General features: G+C 41.4%; 1 protein-coding gene across 1 annotated transcript in view; it reads right to left on the minus strand.

The window, feature by feature from the left end:
• Positions 1 to 25,045, minus strand: part of LOC139913763 (protein kinase C-binding protein NELL2-like) — a 155,018-nt gene that overhangs the window by 40,400 nt on the left and 89,573 nt on the right. Inside the window, exons 14-15 of the mRNA XM_078282228.1 lie at positions 9,893 to 10,012; positions 9,688 to 9,783 (exon numbers count right to left, since the gene is read on the minus strand). Of these exons, the coding sequence (XP_078138354.1) occupies positions 9,688 to 9,783; positions 9,893 to 10,012 (216 nt within the window). The remainder of the gene's footprint in view (positions 1 to 9,687; positions 9,784 to 9,892; positions 10,013 to 25,045) is intronic.

The raw sequence follows: 25,045 nt of genomic DNA on the forward strand, positions 1-25,045 counted from the left end.
TTGTTTTTAAGTGTGCTATATAAATAAATTGAACTTGAACTTTATAATCCCCTCTCTGTCATTCCAGCCCTGCCGAGTCTTGGTCTCACATCGCCAATCGTCTGTGTCCCAGTTCTCCGCTCCGTGTCATCGCAAGTTTATGTAATCAGGTAGTATAGCGCTCTAGTCAGAGTTTTTGTTTGTTACTTTTACTGTTGACCACAGCAGTTAGAGATAGGTAAGTTTACAGGTTTTAGTTAGAGTATTTTTGTTAGTATAGGTAGGTATTCAACTTCCCTGCCTGTTCCAGTGCTTCCCGTGGTTCTAAAAAACCTGTTGAACTGTTCCATTGCCTCTTGTCTGTTCTCTACACTTGGGTCCAATACTGAAAAGCCTGTCACAGTTCAGTACCCTACTTTTCACCATTAGGTGTCAGGGTTCACCACAGATTTGGGTGGGGTTTAATGACTCTTTAATCTTGCCATTATGACTTGATGTCTGCTATCATTCCCCAGGGCATGAACGTGTTGCTTTCAATCAAATCATATGGGCATATAAATATAGCTCGCTAGCTAACTAGTTGGTGAACATCGGGGTCATCTATGATCTTGGCCACGCCCCTTACTCAAAACCCAACCCTTCTTGTGCCGGCACTGCATTCTGGTCTATTGAGGCGGGTGTATTTTTCCCTTAAATTTTGATTCATCGCTTCATGTGGAGATTTCCCGTCAGTGACCATACCTGACATTTATTTTTGGCAAACAGGGCAAACCTACAGTGTCTGAGTTAGGGGAGATGGGATGCTCTTCTAACTGCAGCCCCACTTTGTGATTTAGGCTGATAAGACAGCTGGATTTTTACATAGTACAGCTTTAAATTTAACATGCTGCATAACAGATTCAGACAAGTAAGCCACAGTCTGAAAGGAGAGGTGAACATATATTACCAGGGTTCCCACACATTTTTACCAATTTTCAAAACTTTTCCATAACTTTTCCATAATATTTTACCTCATTTCCATGACTTTATTTAAGTAGTTTAAAATAGGTAAGGCCTAAATAGCGATCATAGGGCGCAATAATGAGGCTCTTACTCCAGTGTGCTATGCCCTAAGACAGGCAGTGTAGCAAAAATGTAGCATGGAATATGGAATGAAATGCCTTTGTGTCTACACATACAGTAGACTCAGAGAATTCCATTCCATATCCCGTGCCACATTTTTGCTACATCACCTATCCTAGGGCATAGCGCACTGGAGTAAGAGCCTCATTATGGCACCCATATTCTTTTATTTTCACTAATATTGCATTGGCTTAAGTGAATGTCAGCATTTGCCGCATTTATCAATTTAAAAGTAATGATGCACAGAAGTTTTATATTACAGTTTTTTTGTTGGTTTGCCTATCTAAAAGTTAATTTCAACAAGAGGATACTATGAGACACGAGGAGGGAAGAACATATGAAAAACATACCAAGAGTGGTAAACATAAGTGTCATTTATTGTATGAACAGTCCTTTGAGGGTGGACAGTTGTTAGACTTTTTAAAAAAATTCAGGCTAGTATTTTCAATATGTTCCAAATAGCCACTGCTCCTTTGAGAGCATACAGATCTTTCAAACAAATAACCAAGTGCTACAATATTTGAATGCTCAAGAAAGCAAAAACATTGAAGAGGTAACTGATAACATTTAATTATTTTGAGACAAACATAACCGGACACTCAATTACTGCATTTCCAATTTAAAGTATTAATCAGATTGTTGAATATTTAATTCATTGAGCAATTATTTTTGCCTTTAAGTACTGTGCTTCACATTCAGTGTAGGCTTCCCCTGCTTAAATAAGGAATCAATAAAATAAATAAATTATAAATAAATATATATATTTTTTGTAATCAAAAATGTGAATAAAAAATAAATAAATAAATAAACTTGTGTGTTTAATCCTGGTAAGCACAGTGATAATCAAACTTCCTACCAGGTAAAATAATACACCAAATGATTGAAATTGCCCCATTTGTGTGGTACAGGAGCACCACAAGAGAAACAGCAGTCAATGCTTCAGGTCATTCCCATGGAGAATCTGTTCAAGTAATGCCTGGAGAGATGGGCTATGTTCCTGTTTATTTACAGCAATTAACTATGGTAATTAAAAGTACTAAACTGTGCATACTAAGTGGGCATTCTCATTCTTTCATTTCTTTTAGTTTCTCATCAATTTGCTTTTCAATGTCCAGCAGACTTGTTTTCTTTTCTTTGGCTGAACGGCGGAGGCTGTTGGACTTTGCGATGAACGTAAGTTTGCTAGTAGTCTCCGCCTTGTCCGCATACTCATCTGCCGCTTTCTCCAGGGCTTTGGCATCAGCCTCAACTCTAGCTCTCTTTTTTTTCAATTCACCAAGTTCATCCATGAGAGAGTCTTTTCATAGCAAGAGTCTTTCTACTTCTCTCTCTCTCTTTTGCTCGTCAAGGTAGGCACAATACTTCTGCCTTGCACCTGCAGCTGATGTGAGCAGTTCTTTTGTGATCTGAACTCCTCCAACTGCCCTGATGTGGTCAATGATGAGTCTCTGTGCCACCAAAGAATGTTCCTTCAGATTCTCCACCTCAACTTCTTTATTCACAGAAAACCCCCTCTCCACACTTGCCTGTCCATGGGGCATCACAAGTAGCACCTTCACCACATCCCAGAGTCTTTTGAATTCAGTGCTAGAGCCCATGGTCTCATGAAACAGAATATCCACTCTATCTGAGGTGGGGTCAAATTCTCTGAACCCTGGAGTGACCAGAGAGAAATCACAGAACGCTGTGTACTCTCTCAAGACATCATCACATACTGACTCCTGCACTTGATTTGCAGCGACAAGGGTTTGCAGGACTCTAGGCATTGCATGCTTCTAACAAGGGGGTATTGCACAGGTGTCTTGTTAACAAGCTTGAGCAGGAGTGAAATGAGGAACGTTTTACAATCCATTTTTATCTCAAGCACCTGCCTTTCTGAGATCTTCTTCTGACTTTTCAGTTTGCTGAGCGCTGCCTCTGCTGCAAATCCAATGTCCACCTTAGAAGCATCCTTGTGTTCACTCGCTTCAAAAGGCACCTGAAGGATTTTGTATACTGAGGTAGCCTCTTTCATTGTCTTCTCTTTGATGAAACGGTCCATGAGCCCTGCAGACAGAATAAAGCGGAAGACAAAAAATATTTAGTGATTGCTGACTAGGTCATCATAGGTCATTATAACATTATTCCAGTCATGTTATTACTTCATTTTTCTCATGAGAAAATTAACAAGCTATTAAAGGCCCAATCCTTAATCTGAGTTTACTGGCTCCTTTGGTAACTGTCTTAACCACAAATATTTGTTTATGATTACTTTTTCATGGGATAAAATACATTAAAAATATTGATACAAGGACTGACAATATGTGATAGCTTAAACTGATTTTTCAATGTGCATTGCTTATAAACACTGGAGCAAAATTGGATATTATTGCCAAAGATCTTTCTTTGTGGGATTACATCGTAGGGCCAGTAGAGGGCTCCTGAGTGTCATTAATATCATAGCCAAGAGATTCAAGATGCTTATTGTCACTCCGGTTATACAAGTACAATCGTGTGAAATACTGTTCCTCAGTAATAAAGATGTCTAATTCTGGCCACTCAAGCTATCTCAAGCTACTCTTCATGTCCAAATAAGGATATAAACACACATTATATCAATATTATACTTATTTTAAAGATGGCATTACTTAAATTAAAGGTCGGACCTTTAATGACAGTATAAATTATATTACATTCATCAGTTCTACAGCTGAACTAAATTGTTGATAGCCATTTCAATTTAGTGAATTGGCAATAATAAAATTATGTTTAAAGACTTATGTGATTGAGTATCATCTGATTAGTATCGGTTGAAATAATATAGAATGGGTACATAATTACCTTTGATGAGCTTGTACATGTCCTCACTCATGAATGGTAGCATTGGCTTATCGGTTTGGTATTGGACAAGGAAGGGAGTGACTTGCTTGGCTATGCTCTGGAATATTGATGTTCTCACTGGAAAAAGTGGATCTGCACAGGCTTTCTTGACCTCCTGGAAAGATTTGATCTTTGGCTCTGGTAATTCTCCTCTTGAGACTGCATCAACGTAGTTTATCACGTGAGGCCACAGCATCAGTCCTCTCTCACAAACTTTCACATTTTCAACCCATCGGTGCTGGCAGAATTTAAGCATGGGTGTGTTGCAGCCTGTGACTTTTATGAAGTCTTCTCTGCACGTGGGGCTGTTTTTAAAGAGCCAATACAGCATGGAGAGGGTATGGTCCACCTCCCATCCGCTTGCCCTGCATCCATCCCGGAATGCATTATGGAGAGTGTGCAGTCCGCACGACCCGATGTTCAGCAGAGATTTGTTGACTTAGCTCGGATTGAAGTAAATCGAAAACACTCCAGTTTACATTAGGCCCGTCCACTGATAGCTGCACAAGGTTCTTCATTCCGGTTTCGGTGAGCATATTTTGCATCCGCTCTACGATGTCCTGGGCAGTTGCATGCCCTAGGAACTCCGAGCCTACATACCGGGTTTTCACCTGCCCCCCATCCCAAATCCGGACGTGTAGGTCCATCTGTTTGAGTTGGAGAGCTTTGTTCAGGCTTTTGTCGAACATCATTATGTAACCAGCCTGCCTGGACACCTCTCTGACAACAAGCGATTTGAAGTAGGGCGCAATTCCAAATGTGGAGAGGTACGCACACTTTGTTTCCCCACAACTAAATTTGGCCGCTATTCTGCTGTCGGGAAACATAGCTCTGAAAAGCTCACCTGTGTTAGCACACGAGCTGTACGAATATTGTGAGTCCATCGTCTTCAGTACCCACATCACTTCAGCCGATAGCAGATCATTGGATACGGCAATGGATTGGTTGAGCGTCGGTTGAAGTTGTCTCACAGCTGTACCGATGCTTGCCGTGCTGGTAGAAGCGGTAACGTTATCTGTGCCGACGCTGGCAGTCTGTTGAGCCACGTTTTGGTTGTCTTGATGCTTTTTCCCTTTGGCATGGCTGACCAGAGCCGCTTCCCCCATGTTGCCAACATCAAACGTTTTGGTGCAGAGCCTACATCCAGCATGGCTAGGCTCTGCCTCTCATTATTGAACACGCACTTTCCAGGCATTTCTGCAGATAAGCAAACTGCTAGCGCTTGCTAACTTTACTTGCTTGTTTCCCGCTGCCAACTAGCTGCATACGCCAATGTGTATCACGTGATACTAGTGAAGTTTCAACGGTCACGCAGCCCGTGCAGCGCAGCACTAGATTTTAAATTAGTAATACAAGGAACGTATTTCACGTAATGTTAGACATGTTTTGGGATTTTTATGAACATATTTTAAACAATAGCCAAAAACAGTGTATATTCAAAACTTTTCCAAAACATTCTGTTAATTCCAAACCATTTCCAGGCCTGGAAAACAGTTTTTCTAATTTCATAACTTTTCCAGGAATTTCATGACCGTGGGAACCCTGTATTACCCTGCTTAATATCAGGCTGGCTGCAGGGCATTAACATGCATGAGTGACTTGCTGAAAAGGGAATATTACCTGGATGAGGGGAAAGACTGAAAGCAGTAATGGAAACACTCAGGGTCAAATGATCCAATTTAGTCATCATTATGGCAGTTTTCTATGCATGAATGCTGAAATAAACAAAATGAGGACATGAGAGAAATAAAAGCTTGTGCTTGTTTTTTCTTTGGTCTTCCTCTCCCATCTCTCCTCAATCCTCTCATCTGTTATTCTCCATCCAATAGGCTATTTCACGCTTTAGTTCTGTGTCTGGGTTTTTCATGTTATTAACTTGCTGTTTTATAGATAGATAGATAGATAGATAGACAGACAGACTCTGTTCATTATCAGTTGTTCCTTTACCTTCTTTATATCCTAACTTTCCGTTTAACTGTAAATCCTGCTGATATATCACAACCAAATCTGAAATAGAAACTTGTAGTAGCTATTGAGAATACTGAAAGGAATTACATTTGCATGTAAGTGCAGGATTCAAATGGGGGATTAATGGGACAAATTCAGGATCCATATTGCAGGAAGAAGCTGTTTTTAAAATGGTTTGTTGTGGTGGGCTGTGATCTATAGTGCCTCCCAGAGGGCAACGACTGGAAAAGGTGGTGTGCTGGGTGAGTTGTTTCGGAGATGATTTTCCTTGCCCTTTTTACATTTCTTTTTAGGTAAAGTGTTTCAGTTGATGCCAGGGGGGTGCCGATGATCTTGGATGATTTGTTGACAATGTGACAATGACTTTTTGTGAGTGTGACTGTCCGAGCTGTTGTACCAGACCGTTATGGATGAGGTGAGGATGCTTTCAATAATGGCTGTGTAGAAATGGAGCAGGACGTGTTGTCTCACTCTGAATTTCTTGAGCTGGTGTGAATAGTCTTTGCTGGGCTTCTTTGATGGTGTGGTCTGTGTTGGTGTTCCATTTGAGTGTATTGCTAATATCAGTGCCAAGAAATGTGGTTTGTGCCTGAAGTCGATGATCAGTTCTTGTGTTTTGGATGTGCTGAGTTGCAGATTATTGTCTGTGCACCAGATAACTGCTTGGTTTACCTGTTCACAGTAGTATGTTTCATTGTTGTCCTATAATGGTTGTGTCGTCTGCATACTTGAAGATGTTGACAGAGCTATGATGGGATGTGAAGTGGTTTGTATATAGGGAGAATAACCAGGGTGAAAGAACACAGCCCTGAGGGGCTCCTGTGCTGAGGGTCAGAGGGCGGGATGTGGCGTTATTTACCCTTCCCATCTATTGCCTGTTTATTGAAGAGTTTGGCTGGGTTTATGGTGTTGAAGGCAGAACTGAAATCTATGAACAGGATGCGGGTGTAGGTGTTAGGTGTTTCTAGGTGTTGTAGCGTATGGTGGAGAGCTAGATTGACTGCATCCTCAACAAACCTGTTGACTCTGTAAGCGAACTGCATGAGGGAGGTGGTGCTGGTTTTCAGGTATGTGAGGATGATGCGCTCAAATGACTTCTTGACCACAGATGTTGGGGCAATTGGTCTGTTAGTAGTCGTTGAGGCAGGAGATCTTGGTGAACTTGGACAGGGGAATGATGATGAATTCTTTAAAGCAGTTAGGTATTGAAATGAAGCATCTCGTCAGTTCAGGCAGAACATTGAAGTCGTGCATGCTATCAGCTGATTGGCTATCAGTTGTCCAATCCAAGCCGACTCTCATCACCAATCACATTCAAACATGTCAATGAGGTGGTCTTTATAATCTGCCAGCTCACATTGCCGTTCATTCATGCCGCTGCTGCTATCGACCCAAGTCAATGCAAATTCTGCTCGGTAAAGCTTTATGCTGCTGCTGCTGTTACTGGTCATGCTGCTGCTCCTACCTGCTGCAAGTTGCCGCTGGCCATGCTGATTTCTCAGGCTCAAGATGTCTCGCTTTTTGTCAGATGAAGAATCTCCGGAGGCAGCACCATCGGCGTCCAAACCCGCTGTCTGAGCTTACATCTCGCAAAATACAGTCTGCTAATTCCGCTTCAAGAAGCCATTGTCAAGGAAAGAATGGCGTTTGCGCGACTGCCACAGACACTGCCACGACTCCCGCGAACTCAGATTACTTCGAGTCGACGGCCGGTCATAATATCCAGCTCTCACTCAGTCGTGAATGTCTTCAAGCCTGGAAACTGGTCCTGCCAGCGTCAATGGCCATTAGACTCCGGCACGGACCAGGGCATTCCCATGCAAGCAATGACGTCACGTCGCTGATAGAGATGCTGGGAGTTGTAGATCTCATTGCTTCACTTCACTTGTAATGGTGGAATCAATGAAGCGAGCAAGTAAACTTGTTAAACTAGTAAACTTGCTACCTACCTCACTTGTCATCGTGGAACATGTAACCTTCTGTGGGAGAAAGTAGTGGCAAAGTGAGACTGCTAACCCACCGGTTACCAGTCTCACTTTCCCACAACTTTCTCCCCTCTCCTCTCAGCTTTAGCTTAGCTATTAGCATTTTTATTTGTCCCTTGTAGGCCTCCGTAGTGCAGTGGCTTTGCTGTGTGTTATTTCTGTCGCCTCTAGTGGTCAGAAAATGGTCGGACTTCTCTAGCGGTGCTCTCGGAAACACACAGTAAGCATCCTTGCAGTAGTCCAGCGTGTTATAACCTCTACTGGGGCAGGTTACCTGTTGCTTGTAGCTAGGAGGTTCAGAAGACAGGTTGGTGTGGTTGAAGTCACCCAACACATTTATTGTGTGTTTTTCTCAGAGATATAGCTGGCTAATGCACCCATTGTGGTGTTAGCGTTAGCCTCTGGTGGTATGTAAACACCAACAAGAATTATTGAGGCAAACTCTCTGGGAGGGTAGGATGGTCTGCATTTGATACTGAGGTATTCTACACCTACTCGCCTTTTCATTTGCATAATAGAGTTTACCACCTTTTTAATATGGCAGGAATCTTCCTTGGGTAAATTAATAGTGTACAACTAAGTATTATCAAACTGATATAAGTTATATGAGGATATGAATCACATCATTACATCACTGTCTTAGGTTATTCAAGGCTAAAGCCAAGCCCTTATCAACACATTGAAAGAAAAATGAAAGATGTCAAATTAACATTTTCTGCTTTTCAGAACATGGAAAGAAGAATAAAGCCTCTGATATGAGGAGAAGCGACTGAAAAAGAAGAAAAAGCAATTCAACATGTCTTCAGCAGAGTGGATCTATTATAATGGAGATAACAGTATCTGATCCGACAGGTCGCTCTCCACCTGGCAATATTAACAAACTCCCGCTTAACGCCTAGAATCAAGGTTCACACAATATACTGGTGACGTGTGTGTGTGTGTGTCTAAGAGAGAGATAGAGAGGGAGCTGAACTATTGTGTTTACACACGCACCAAGATCGTCATCAGATTTAATTTCCCCATAGAGCTGGACTGAAGTATGTGGTGGTACACACGCACGCACGCGCGCGCACACACACACACACACACACACACACACACACACACACACACACACACACTCAGATCTTATTATGTCTTGCTAAATCTGCTTTTGTGACATCTGATGAGTCCAACTAGCCACGACCAAGTACTATAAATAAAGTACCACACAGTATCATAAAGTGCCATTTTGTGGTTCTTTGTGGTACTTTGTGGTAGCTTGTGATTCTTTATTAGTTTCATTCTTTATGCGGTACTTTATGGCTCTGTGGGGGACTTTGTGGTACTTAGTGGTATTTTATAGTTCTGTGTGAAAATTTGTGGCAGCTGTATTTTATGGCTGTGCATGGAACTTTGTGGTTTGTGGTACTCTGTGGCATGCTTTGTGGTACTTTGTATTAGTTTGTCATTCTTTATGCCTCTATGTGGTAGTTTGTGACACTTAGTGGTTATTTTATGGCCCTGTGTGGGACTTTGTGGTAGTTTGTGGTTCTTTATGGCTCTTTTGAGACTGCGGTACTTTGTGGTACGTTATGGCTCTGTGTGGGACTCGGTGGTAGTTTGTAGTCACAAGGACTCCATGTTAGCTAACATTAAAGCTAACACATAGGCAAGTGGGAAAGTTTAGGTTAATGATTCACTTCTTGTAGCAGAGGCTGATTGTAGGCTTCAACACAACAAAAAACACCCAAACCAGTAAAACTGACAGGACAAATTCAAGACCAGTTCTTACCTGCCTCACAGCTCTTTCCAGTATATCCCTGCTGACAGATGCACTGGTCTGGGGACACACAGTTTCCTCCATTCTGACATAAACCAGCACACACAGCTGGACCACACACACACACGCACACATACATATCAATACGAGACAATACATAACACATCATCATACTCTGTGGATATACAGTATGTGTGTGAGTGTGTTGAGAACAGACCTGTACAGATGGTGCCGTTGCCGGTGAATCCTGGTTTGCAGGAGCAGCTGTGTCCTCCCACCATGTTGAAACAGATCGCATTCTCATCACAGCCGTGACCACCGTCACATTCATCACGTTCTGAGAGACACAGACACAAACACGTACACACATCAGCACACATACATGTACACACAGCAAGAATATATCCACATTTACAGATTAACAGAAAAGCAATCAGTTAAATTTCTCTCATTGTCTCTCCCTCTCTCTCTCATCACACACACACACACACACATCATGTACAAGGCATGACCTCTAACCAACTTTCCTAACTGGACTATCTATAGCAGATTATCAAATCTGTACATCAACCCCCACCCCCCCTTCACCCCGAAATGGTCCCAGATTATGACAGAGGACAATCTGATGGGCAGATTCTCATAATCTCCATTAATGCCCCCTTTTCTGGCAATGTTTCATTCCCAATCTGACTCACAGGTACCCAGCAGATACATATATTACATCTACATATTGTAGATTAGAGGTTAGAGAAGCTTGTGACTGAGAAGCTGCCGGTTTGAATTCCTGAACCAGCTGTGAAAATGTGTTTGGGTAAAGTGAATTAGCAACACTCTCCCCTCCTCACCAACTATTGTTGAGGTGCCCTTGAGCAAGGCAGTGAACCCCCAGCTGCTCATGTGGAGCTGGTCAGTGTGCCACCAATAGAAGACTGTGGTTGTACTGAGCAGCTCCCAGTGACCACCAGGAGAAGACTGTGGTTGTACTGGGCAGTTGCCAGTATGAATGTATAGAACTTGATTCATGTGAAGTAGTGTGTTGCTGGAAAAGAGCATGAAGCTTTCCCTGGATAAATAAAGGTTAAAGTACAGTTGTGAAACTAAGGAAGGAGTGTGTATACATGGAGAAATAACAACAATATGTCACTTTATCAAATTTTTCATCTTTTCAGAATTTATGAGAGAAATTAGAGGAGCAGGATCATCTTCACTTGACTGTGCAGATGTGTTTTAAATGTGTCTTTTCTGAATTTAAAATCTCCCCAGCAATGATAAACTACCGTAAATCCTCTAATAGTGGCCTGTAGTCAATTAAAAGCCGGGTCTCCGATAATGGTCGGGGGCGTGGTCGACACAAACAAATAAAGGCCGGCCTCAAATACAGGCCGGGGAAAAAAACAAAGGAAACAAGACTAGGTCAAAACCTAGTATATGGCTGGACCGTGTCCGTCTCCTCTCTCCACCGCTGTCCTCTCCACCGCGCCCACGGCCCGTACCCATCGGGGACACCCGGTGACGCATCGGCGTCGGGACCCCTGCCAAAATCTCGGCCGGATCACCGGGAACACATCGGAGCCCAGGTTTAGTTAGCTTCAGCTTACATGCAAACAACGGTGGATACCGGTAAACTCCTGGTGCCTGTTTGTAACTGTAGTTTGTAGTAATGTACAAGTGCCACAAGATGGCTCGGCCGGCGGAAGTCTCTGGAGCATGCCGTCGTCGATTACCGTAATTATCGTAATGCATTGCAGTAACAAAAAAACGTCTACCTAACGTACCCCAACAGAAGCAGATCAGAAAACAAGGAGGCTTTGTACTAAAATATGAGCAAATATACTTATCAAACAGAGGGAATTAGAAATAAAGGCCTGTCTCTAATATAAACCTGCTTCCAATAAAGGCCTGGTACCCTCTGCAGTTGAGGTAAATAAAGGCCCGGGCTAATATTAGAGGATTTACGGTAGTCTGAGGCTGTCTGTTCACTGCAGCTTGAAAACAGGTTGTACTGCCTCAATGTGGAACAACTTAATCATAACCTGGAGAAACACTAGAAAAGATGGCTTTCAGGTAGCATAACACGCCCTTGCCAGGTGAATCACAAATGTCCCTGGATTTGATTGACTGATTGATTTGGTTTTTTTATAGTGTCACATACCATACTGGTGCCCTGCCCATATGGGCTTACAATAATAATAATACATTTTATTTGTATAGTACCTTTCAAAACATAATTACAAAGTGCTTCACAACAGCAAAAATAAAAACAGAATCCAACAAAATTACAATAAAATAAAAGCATTATAAAAAGAACATAAAAGTAAGAATAAACTAAAATAAAGTATACAATAAGATATTAAAATAATAAAACAATAGAATTGATTATTAGACATACACAGCAATTAAGTAAAAGCGCATCTAAAAAAGTGCGTTTTTAAAAGAGATTTAAAAGAGGACAAAGATGTGGCTTGCCTGATCTCCTCCGGCAAATCATTCCAGAGCGACGGGGCCCTGATAGCAAAGGCCCGGTCACACCTGGTTTTCAATCTCGATCATGGAATCTCTAAAAGGGACCCACCGGAGGATCTCAGGCTACACTTAGGCTCATATGGGATTAAACATTCATTGATATACTCAGGGGCCAGTCCCATCTGGGCCTTAAAAGTGATAATTAAAATCTTAAAATTGATTCTAAAACGCACAGGTAGCCAGTGTAATGAAGCTAAAATTGGGGTTATATGTACTCTTTTGTTACAATTAGTGAGGAGTCTGGCAGCGGCATTTTGAATTAACTCTGACGTCTGGAGTGAGTTACAGTAGTCTAGACGGGATGTGATGAATGCATGAATGACAATTTCAAGGTTCTCGGGAGACAGAAAGGACCGGATCTTAGTGATTCTGTGTAACTGGGTAAAACAAGACTGAACAATTATTTTAACATGCTGATTGAAATTAAGATTATTATCAAAAGTGATACCAAGATTTCTGCAGCTAGTGGTGATACTGGTGGTGAATGAACCAAGTTGTGGTGAAATGTGATTACATGTGGTGTCTGGGCCTATGATAATGACTTCGGATTTGTCTGTATTCAGTTGAAGGAAATTATTCGACAGCCAGATCTGAACTTCATTTAGGCATGCCCTAAAAGTGATTAATTGGTTGTTACTGGTGGGGTCGAAAGAGAAATAAAGCTGTGTGTCATCTGCGTAAAAATGGAAACTAATATCGTGTCTGCGGATTATGTGTCCTAGTGGTAACATGTAAATGAAGAAAAGCAGGGGGCCAAGGACTGACCCCTGAGGTACTCCACAAAACAAAGATTCTGTGGAAGGTCTGCAATCACCAATAGCAACACTAAAAGTCCTATTTCGGAGATACAAATAAAACCAGTCTAACACAGAGCCAGAGATGCCAACCCATTCTTTAAGACGCTCAATTAAAATTGAATGATCTATGGTATCAAAGGCAGCGGTGAGATCTAAAAGGATTAAAATAGATGAGTGGCCAGAGTCAGCTGCTAAAAGAAGATCATTGAGCACTTTGAGGAGTGCAGTCTCTGTGCTATGGCCCACTTTAAAGCCTGACTGAAATTTTTCAAAGAGACACATACACATACATTTCCGGTCATAAATTAAATTACCTGTTCTGCAACTATTTTTTCTAGAACCTTGGCCAGGAATGGAAGTTTGGAGATGGGACGAAAGTTGTTCAGGATAGTGGGGTCTAGTGAGGGTTTTTTGAGAAGCGGTTGGACTATTGCAGACTTAAAATGATCGGAAGAGAGGGATTGATTATGATTGAAATAAAAGGACAAACTAGCTGCAGGACTTCTTTAAGGAAGTGGGTGGGAAGGATATCAAGAGAACAGGATGCGGGCTTCATATTAGTAATGGTCTTGGCTAAATTATCAATTGAGACAGGGTGAAATAAATTTAGAGAGCAGGACAAATGACTAGGAGGTTCGGGTGTTACAAGCGACAGTGGGGTAATTTGATTTCTTATTGTGATGACTTTGTTGGAAAAGAAAGATAGAAACTCCTCACAAATCTCTGTGGAGGGCTCAATCACATTAGGGGGGGCATCTGTAGTGTGGCTAATAATATCAAAGAGCACCCTGGTGTTATGCTGGTTTTTCTCAATGATCTCAGCGAAATAGTTTGCTCGAGCATTTTTAATTGCTGAATTGAGTGTTTTAAGGTGAACAGTTAGTTGTGTGGTCTTCCATTTCCATTCTGCTTTACGAATTTCCTCATTTATCCAGGGCTAAAAAGTATTTTTGGGCTTTCTTGTTTTAAAAGGTGCTACTCTGTCTAGAATGGCTGAACAGGTACTGTTAAAACCATTTAAAATATCATTGGTGTCCATTGAAGAGCAAATCTGGAAATCAGAGGAGGCAAATTCTGGGCAGAACATGGCGGCAGAAGTGGAATTAAAAATGCGAGAGCATGTCTGACCTTCAAGTTGGTTTAAGATAATGGGCATGGTAGTGTTAAATAAAATACAATTATGATCAGTAACCCCAATATCAATGCAGAGTGTGTTGTTTAAAATAATTCCAGTATATAAAACAAGATCTAAGGTGTGGCCTTTGATATGGGTAGGACCAGTAGGAGCAAGAAGCAGATTAAAAGATTCTACCAAATTTAAAAACTCATTAGCTAAAGAATTCTCAGGGCAGCATACATGCACATTAAAATCGCCAAGAATCAGAATATTGTCAAATTTAGGGATAACAATTGATAATAGTTCTGAGAATTCTGTGATAAAACCAGTTATGGATTTGGGTGGTCTATAAATCAGAATGCAGAGGGACCGTGGATTGCCTGAAATAATAAAACAGAAGGCTTCAAAGGTAGAGAAAGACCCAAAGGTAATGTTGCAACATTTAAGACTATTCTTATAAAAAACAACTAGGCCACCCCCTCGGCCAGTTAATCTGGGCTGGTTCAGGTAGGAGTAGCCAGGGGGACAAGTTTCAACTAGGGGAACTATATTATCCTGGGTCAGCCAGGATTTGGTGATCAGAAAGAAATCAAGATCATTACTGACAATAAAATCGTTACATAAAAATGATTTGTTAAAAAGGGATCTGACATTAAGAAGACCAAACTTAATAGTGAAGATGGTGGGCTGAACAGCATCCAGAATTGGTTTACACTTAATTGAAATGAGGTTGCTATTGACATTTGAGTGATTTTTATTCCTAAAATTTAACTTAGCCCTGGGCAGTCTGGTTGTTGATCAGCACAGGAATAACAGAGGGACTATCTGGGATAGGGGCCTGCAGGGAAATACACTCACCGGCCACTTCATTAGGTACATCTGTTCAACTGCTTGTTAACACAAATATCTAATCAGCCAATCACGTGGCAGCAACTCAATGCATTTAGGCATGTAGATATGGTCAAGACGATCTGCTGAAGTTCAAACCAAGCATCAGAATGGGGAAGAAAGGTGATTTAAGTGACTTTGAACGTGGCATGGTTGTTGGTGCCAGACTGCTGGTTTGAGTAATTCAGAAACTGCTGATCTACTGGGATTTTCACGCACAACCATCTCTAGGGTTTACAGAGAATGGTCCGAAAAAGATAAAATATCCAGTGAGCGGCAGTTCTCTGGGCGAAAATGCCTTGTTGATGGCAGAGGTCAGAGGAGAACGGCCAGACTGGTTCGAGCTGATAGAAACGCAACAGTAACTCAGATAACCTCTTTACAACTGTGGTGAGCAGAAAAGCATTTCAGAATGCAACACGTCGAACCTTGAGGCAGATGTCACTTTTGTAGCCGGTTGACACTGAGCTGAAAGCTGATACCTACCCAGTATTAGTAAGGTGTACCTAATGTAGTGGCCGGTGAGTGTATGTCAGTCAGATAAATTAGGTAAAGATTTCCTCACATTTGACACAAATTGCTTCACCCCATATCTGGATAGATGAATGCCGTCCCATCTAAGTAAATGTTCTTCCTTCCAAAATGAATCAAAGTGGTCAATAAAATCATAACCAGCAGCAGTACAGAAAGTCTGTAGCCAGGAATGCAGACTGAAAAGGCGGCTAAAACGCTCAGAGCTCTTCCTCAAGGTAGGAATTGGACCAGACAAAATACAGGTCTTTCCAAGGCTCTCAACAGTGGTCACTAATGACTCAAACTCGTAGTGGAGTTTAGCCGATTGTCTCCTCATGACGTCATTAGTGCCCAGGTGCACAGTCACAGTGTGGACAGATGGATGCAAATCAATAATACAAGACACTGTTAAAGTGATCAAACAAAAGGTACAATACTGAAAACAGAGTGCATGTTGTCAGTACATCTACAATTCACCTTCAAATAACATTACAAACTAGAAGGGCACTCGGAGAGCGCAGACCTCCGCCAAGGTTCGTGCTATTATTGCTTGTTCGTGAGTCGGATCCGGATCCGCTCCAAAATTTAATGGGTTCTTCCTTGGCCCATGCTACACCCTTCCACGAAGTTTCATGAAAATCGGGCCAGTAGTTTTTCCGTAATCCTGCTAACAGACAACCAAACAGACAAACAAACAAACGGCACCGAAAACATAACCTCCTTGGCGGTGGTAACAATGACTTTCAGGATCATAGTGTCCAATATATCATTCAGAATTCAGAATAAATAAGGATTCCTTCCTTCTTTCCCACGCCATAGAGATATATTGGGCAGTTTCAAAGTCATGTTTTAGAAACAGATATTCAAGTCTTTAGCCATCCTACATCTGAAATAAATCACAATGAATTAACTTATCGCACATCGTAATTGTCAAATCATTATATAAAGGGCAATAATACATAAAGTGAATTTCACTTTCAATCTCATCTAAGATGCAGAGTAAGCACATGCTATTCTTCCTCTGGGGTGTTATTGTATTGGCCAGTTTGAATAGCAAGGGGTAATGTACCTGATCTTAACTGTGCATAATGATCTTTTACTTTTTGTTTGATTGTAACACATGGTTCAGGTGCAAACTAATACTTAATGAGAGTGTATGTCATAAGTTTAGGCTTTGTCCAAACATCTTCGGCCCAACTGTCTTTATATTTTGAGATTTCATTTTTAATATTCTTTACACTGCATGGATGGTAGTCTGTTTCTGAAAATATAAGTTCGGGGGGGAGGCCCATACTCTTATTGGAGGTCAGTTTGATAAAACGGTGGCCTGGTGGCAAGTTTGGGGGAACGCGCCACTGAGAGAGACAACGCTGAAGGCCTGCTGGATTCTGGAGACAACATTGAATCTTCGCCATCTACACATCCTCCACCTTTCCACCATATATCTGAACTACTAACAAACGAACGGGCTGGCCCAGCCAAGCTTACCAGGCTGCGCCAGGTGAGCAGACCGAGTGAGCTGGTCGCTGGTAACAGAGTCGAGACCTGCATGGCGGTGAGTTGAGCTAACCCCCCCCAGAAGGTAGGGATAGCACACACACACAGGGCGAGGCAGAAACACCTGTCACGTAACTGCAACACGCAGGGGAAGACTCCAGGTTGCGGGTTTGCTAGGCTGGAGGTAGGCATTTATTTAACGAGCTAACTTGCTAGGTCTAGCCAGCCCAGTAACAGTCACCAATCTGTTCACAACTGCAACATGTCTCCCTTACACCTTATTCCACATGGCTCCCAGCCCATATCACCATTAATGGCTAGAGTTGGGGTAAGCCTTTGTACACCCAGGAAACTACAAATGGCCCTGTTCTGGATGACATTACATTGGGTATGACCTTTAAATCCCCAAATGCCAGAAGCATAAACTAGTACAAGACAAACACATGCCTCCTATAGTTTGGTGTAAGAGTGATAACTAAGATTTTTACATACCTTCATCTTCTTCACAGCTCCTCCCAAAGCGTGCCTACAGATTCTGATATAGATTTAACACCTGCCTCATAACTCAAATATTCTTCTAAAGTAAAACTTAGATACTTATACAGTAGCCTATGTTCTACAATATGATAATTGATAATCTCCAAAGGAAAACTTAAAAGGAGCTTCTCACATATCTCCCCTGTCTGAAGTGTGCAATTTGGGTTTTTTCTTGGTTTATCCTTAATTCCCACTTTTCACATGTCTTTGTAATATCCAACATACTTTGAAGATCATATTCTGTTTCAGCTAACGAATCCCCAGTAACTCCAGCAGGGGTGGGAAACCAGTTTGTCCTGAACTGACCTGCACACATGCCACTGGGTAAAATAAAGAGCTCTGATAGCATGATAGCATTTCCTGTTAATACCATACTTTTAAATTTCACAGAGATTTGCTTTGAAAAATGTGGTCAGCTCAACACTAGCCAATGTAGAAGCTAGCGTTATTAGTGGCTAGTAGTTATCATTAGTTGCTTTGTGGAATTAGCCTGCTGGCTAGTTAGCTAACTAATAGTTTGTTTAGGTTAACTAAACTGACTCTTTTCAAGCTACAACTCAGAGTGTTTTGGAGTAGAGACTAGGGCTAAAGACTAGACAGTTTACTCTGTCACAAATTTGGAAACAAATCTACCTTATCAGACTATTCATATCACATATAATGTTAATGAATTGACCTACATCGACACCACAACAATCTTTTTCAGGTATCTCTTTTTCTAGCCTAGTTGTTATATATTTAGACATTATTAATTAAATCAACTCTGCAATGGACCTCAGTGATGGAGCCAAGTATGACTGATAGCCTTTTTTGTGACACAACTTCAAAGCCTCTAGCCTCTGTGCTCACTGAATTGAAAAACACAATGTTGTAGCCCCTCCAGCTGGGTGGCGCTAATTGAAAGCCAGTGAAGAATTTGCTTGCGCTTACGGCTTCCATGCAACTACCTAGCTGCTCATAACACGTGAATAACATGAGCGACACAAAACGTTTCGCCATGCGTAAGTCTTCTTTGAGTGGTCTCAGGATTCTCTGACGGAGTTGTTTTACAACTCAGCAAATTCTGAAAAACAACGTAGGCTATGAGCATTTCCTCCATTTTGGAAATCATGACAAGACTACAAAGATGGTGGGTATACTACAACTGCCTACTGTATACTCATTGGCTGCACATTGAAAGGTCAGCGACTGGGGGGTTCAAAGTTCAATTCATTTTAACTTTGACTGCTGCGTGTGTGCTGCTGACTGCATGGAACCATGCACGACTCTGGCCTGCAAAAAAACTAGCTCCATAGAACTTAATGGCTGAGGTCCATGCAAAATCTTTCTTGCACTAAAATGTGAACTAACCCTTTAGATGGATCTTCAATGTGAAAGAAACAAATTCTTTTTTCTTTTTTTTATTACCAACTTTTTATTGTTTTTTGATTTGATTTACCCCACGGGGGTTAGGAAGACGACAGTGGAAACAACACATCGCCAGTACTTTACATGCAAAACATTTACCTTCTATGCGTTTGCCATACTTTATATTGGAAATGTTACATAGGGGCGCATGCCCATGCAGATGCAAATATAATCTACCTATACATGCATACACACACACACTAATAAACATAAGAGCATGTACACAAAAGCATGTTTGATAAATATGTATACACATATTCTGGTCCTACCTCCCATCCACCCACTACCCACATGTGACTGCGACTGATCTCCCCACCCTCTCCCTCCCTAATTCCTTCCCAGTCCTATGTAAACACAATGATTTTCTAGTGTTCCCTTTATATGTCATGAACACCAATGAAAGACAGAATAAAGAAAATAAATAAATAAATAACAAAAAATTAAATAAGAAAGAAACACATGAAAATTGATTGGTCATGCCTCTCTAACTTAAGCATACAGTTTCATATATAAAGCATACACATTTCCCATACATCCCTCTCATTATCACACATATTTGTGTCAAACAAAGTTGTCTATAAGAAAGATCGTACCTTTTCAACTGCCTTAGATAGGGCCTCTACAGTTTGACTCGTTGCACCACGTGATTGTGCAATTGACAGTTCTATTAAGAGTACATCCAAGAATAAAAGATACCATTGACTCAATACCATGTACTCAAAACATTTGGGGCTTTCCATCTCATAACTAACATTTTCTTTGCTGTTGTTACTCCACAGAATAACATTCTTCTCTGATGACTATTTAAAGTGATGGAAGAGTCATCGTTTAACAATATGATGTTTGGAAGACTGGATATACGGAGACCCACTATCTCAGATATAGTATTTACAACTTGCCTCCAAAAGGAGTTAACACCTGGGCATTCCCACATCATATTAATATATGTACCAATCTCGTTAAGAGGGCATAAGGAACAGACTGGACTTGTAGTTATTCCAAGTTGACAACATTTTCTTGGTGACAGATAGAACCTATGAATGAGTTGGTAATGAATAAATTGATGATTATAATTACTAGATGTGAGATGGATATTGTTCCACACTCTCTTCCAGTCTATATTCTGTCCATATTCTTTTAAATCTAAATTTAAGTTTTGTTGCAGTTTCTTATACATATGTGACACAAATCCACCATCTCTATGTGACCATTGTATTATCTTCACAAGCGGATGGGTAGATAGAACTTGTCCCCATGGTACCCCATATGTACGCATTGCTGTTCTTAATTGTAAATAAAAATAAAAGGAAGTTCCAGGTACATTAAATTACTGTTTTAACTCTTGAAAAAATCGTAATCCTCTGTCATTTATTATGTCTGAGAAAGTGTGAACTCCTTGGTTATTCCATTGCGGAAAAAGGATGGGTTTCCCCCCGATTCTTAATGAGTTATTCCTAAAAATTGGTGTGTCAATATGCCATTTGGTCTCCCACTGACCCATTTTTTCAACAAGTTGCCAAACATAACCTGAATGGGTGACTAAGGGTCCAAAACGGGTGCAACAATAAGTATCTGTTAAGGCAGAAAAAAGAATATCTTTAAAGGTATATGGCGATATGATCTGTTTTTCCAATTCAACCCAGGGAACATCAGAGTCCTGCTCAAACCATCTTGTCAGGGGACACAGCATAAAGGATAAGTAATAGAGCTCAACATTAGGTAGACCACCAGACTTTTTGTCACACTGGAGTATTCTGTTTTTTATCCTTGGTTTTTGACCTTTGACCTAAAGTTGGAAACCGAACCTTGAATCTTTTCCCAAAAAACAGATATTGGGGGGTAAATGAAGCATACTGGCATAGAAGTTCACTCTTGGGAGTATATTCATCTTTACAATAGAAATGCGGGCAGATAAGGATATCATTAGATTTGTCCATTTGTCCAGATCTTCCTTTATTGACCTAGATAGCCTTTTGTAGTTCTTCTTAACAATTGCATCCAGGGAAGAATATATATCAAGTCCCAAGTACCTGAAGCTGGACACTACAGGTATCTCTGAGTCAAGGTATAAGTTGGTCATGGCTGTATTCAATGGTAATTAATTAAGATTTTCCAAATCCTAACATCTAGTGTTAGTATGACAATGAATGTTGAGCATAAATCCTAAACATCCATCCATTCTGTGTATGAACTTGTGTGTGTTGTGTGTGTGTGTGCGCGCGTGTGTTATAGGAAGCTAACAGTAACACAGTAAAGTTAATGAGAGTTAATGGAAGGAATTGGCACTCTCACAAATCATCATTATGGTCTGTCATCAGATTGATCTGTCAATCATTATAATTCCTACCTAGTCAACACACGCACTCACTCACTCTCTCACTGACATCCACACTCATCAATCCATTTTCATGCAAATGAAAATAATTCAATTTCAATGAAATATTTTCTTGACATAAGGTAAGAATGTGCCTGTACTGCACAGATAAATTAACCTGCTTTCTATAGTTCTACCACTAAATTAATTCAAAATATGTTCACTGGATTTTTTTTTTTTTTTTACATTTTTAAATGTTTAATACTTTTAGTTTATTGACAGTTTTTTGATTTGGTCAAAAAAGTGATATTTTGATTTATTTAATTCCGTATGATGGGCTACATCATTAGAAATAAATCCATAAATTGAAATGAAAAGTAATTACCAGTTGCAGCCCTAATTCTATATTGACTTTAAGGTTCAAGGCAGCAAAAATACAGTGTTTCTCAAATTTTCTCATTTTAAAATCATTGACATCAATATTTCTGTCGGCTGACTCTGGGGCTTGTTAATATTCAGAAACCCACTATTCCTGGCTGAGAACTCAAAGTACACTACCTAACATTAGCTGCAGTTACATGAGCCATATTTTCCATTCTGAATGAAATAATTCCGATTGAAGATTCCCACGCAAATGAGTGCTAAATAAAATGATCACATAAGTTTTGCGCCAAAGTACTGTATGTAATCAGAATTAAAGTTTCTGTTGTGCAAAATACCAAGTCCAACACTCTAGCATGGGCTTACACTTTTAAAAGATGGACCTGCATCGGGCACTTGGCACCATTATTGCTTTACTGCTGTTCTTTGAATGAAGGATGAAGCAACAGTTTTATCAGAACATTCTACTCCAACAGTTATTAAATGGGAGAAGGCGAACGTGGGGTGAGCTTTACGGCAGCTTCAACGTATCAAAATGGTTCTAACAAGAAAGTTTTGTCAGCAACAGATCGGGATGGGATTTTACCACACTAAACATAGCACACTACATGTGCCACAGAGTGTATGTTGCATGTAGTGTGTATAGTGTGAGTAGTCAGCCTTTATAAAGAGATTTAAAGGGAAAACACCCTAACACACTAACACTCAAAAAACAGCGATTGGTGATGTACCTTGTATTTCTGGGTCTATTTTGTTGTTTGTTGGTGTATTTTTCTTATTCTTAAAGACATAGTAAGGATTACTACAATACTACCCTACAAAGCTAAAAGGCAGTAACTGCATAAGACCAAAACAGAGTGAAACTGATAAAAAAATTACTTCAATAATGATAATAATGCATTTTATTTGTACTGCACTTTTCAATTACAGTGAATCTCAAAGTGCTACAGAGTTTAAAAAAGGAAACAAAAAAAACAAAAACGCTAACAAGAGTTAACATGAAAAAGCCTTCCTGAATAAAAAGGTTTTTAGGCCTGTCTTAAAAGAGTCCAGGGTCTGTGCTGCCCTTAGATGGTTAGGAAGGCTGTTCCACAAGCGTGGTGCAGCCAAGCAGAAGGCCCAATCCCCCATGGTGTGAAGCTTGGTACTGGGGGCCCGGCGGAGCAAGCTGAGGGTGCGGATGGAGGTTTATGGGGTACTCAGTTCTTGTAGGTAGGCGCATGTCCATTACAGCATTTGTAGGTGAGTAGCAGGACTTTGTAGTCAACCCTGAAGGAGACAGGGAGCCAGTGCAATGAAAACAGAGTCGGTGTTATGTGTTCATGTTTTTGCACTCTCATCAGGATCCTGGCAGCGTTGTTCTGAATATACCAGAGCTTCTGGATGCTCCTGCCAGGGATCCCAGTGAATCGTGCACTGCAGTAGTCCAGTGTTGAGGAGATAAAGGCATGGACAAGCTTCTCTGCACCTGACAGGGTTAGAGTGGAGCGTAGTTTGGAGATGTTTTTGAGATGGTAGAAAGAGGATGCACAGATGTTTTATATGGTCATCAAAAGTCATGTGAGGGTCAAACCTAACACCCAGATTAGTGACTGAGGAGGAGAGGGGGATGTCCTGGTTGTCAAAGGTTAGATGAGGTATGGGGAATGACTGAACCTGGTGTGGACTGTCAACGAGGAGAGCTTCCGTTTTGCTGCTGTTTAACTGGAGGAAATTGTTCCCTCACGTGACTTCATTATCTTCATCTTCATCATCTCTTGTCCTTTCAAAAGTATTCTTGGTGAATAGAAGAAAGAAGTGAACAGTATCTATTGTTTAGTAGCACCTATGGGTCTAATATTTGTTAAAATTAAAGTTAAATTTGAATCATGATGTTTGACCCAAATAGTTGCTGCTGTTTACGTTCATAGGGCAGAATACCTGTATGAACAGTAAATCTGTGTCTAAAATATTAAATTATTACCACAGTTTCATGTTTCATTGAATGTTGGTTTCAGGGTGTCTTTAGATGTGACTCAAACAGCAATGTGACTCAAAGTTCATTACCTGTTCAGTTTATGTGTTGGCATGACTGAAAACCTGCTGTAACTTGATGAAGGAGTATTGGGTTATAGTTATAAGTTCCAATGTCAACAGTCGAGAGCTTTGAAAGGAGAGTCAACAGCTATCTGCGGAGGTGGTTGGGGCTGCCACGCAGCCTCAGTAGCATTGCACTGTACGGGAGCAGTAAGAAGCTGAAACTTCCATTCAGCTCAATGACGGAGGAGTTTGTGGTAACCCGAGCAAGGGAGCATCTGCAGTACATGGAATCAAAAGACCCCAAGGTGGACCAAGCAGGCATCACCGTAAGAACAGGGAGGAAGTGGTCCGCTGCAGATGCTGTCCAAGAAGCTGAATCCAGGCTCCTACAAAAGCTCCTAGTAGATAGAGTGGCACATGGCAACACTTGGGAGCACAACAACATAAGTACTTAGACACCGGCTTGCTCTCTTTGCTCTCAAAGAGGAATGCTGGAGCATATACTGTGCTGCTGCTCCAAGGCACTGGGCGAGGGGCGATATTGCTGGCGACACGATCAGGCCCTCAAATCCATTGCTGAGGTCATAACCAGAGGCATCCATGACAGCAGAAAGGTCCAACCACGCACTCAGTTGATATCAGCTGTCAGAGCAGGAGAGAAGCACAAGCAGCAACAGAAGCTCTCCCACTCTGGCCTTCTAAGCACCGCAGGAGACTGGGTGATGTCAGTCGAACTGGGAAAGCAGCTGAAAATTCCATCACCCAGACCAGACTGAGGCCAGACATATTTCTAACTTCTGAAGCAACTAAGCAGCTTGTGTTTCTCGAAGTGACAGTTCCCTGGTAAGAAAGGATGGAGGAGGCTCATGAGAGGAAGAGGGTCAAGTACCAGGAGTTGGTTGATGAGTGTTGCAGACAGAGATGAAGGGCGAGTGTCTGCTGGTGGAAGAAGGTTGCAGGGGGTTTGCAGCTCAATCCCTCTGGAAGGCCTATGGTGTGCTGGGCATAGCAGGCTTGAGCAGGAGGAAAGCCATCAGGAACAACACAGAGGCAGCAGAAAAGCCTCACGATGGCTCTGGCTGAGGAGGAATGATGAGGACATTTACCACTTGGACACAAGCGGGGGCCTCATCACCCCCAGCTGGGTCACCTGGGTGAGGGTGACTCATGTTGAAAGACCCAAAACACCAGATGACCCCAGGTTACGTCACTGATGATGTGGCCAAGGTTGTGCATCAGAAGATGTACATAGTGCTGGTTCACTCCAGACATCTTCGCTTGACATCATCCTCCACTTTGACTGGGGCATTGACAGCGCTACGCGCCTCCCCACTCCCCCAATGTTGTTGCACCGTGTCCAAGTTACATGGTTCTCAC

The sequence above is a fragment of the Centroberyx gerrardi genome, chromosome 24 (assembly GCF_048128805.1).
Source record: "Centroberyx gerrardi isolate f3 chromosome 24, fCenGer3.hap1.cur.20231027, whole genome shotgun sequence".
Lineage (NCBI taxonomy): Eukaryota > Metazoa > Chordata > Actinopteri > Beryciformes > Berycidae > Centroberyx > Centroberyx gerrardi.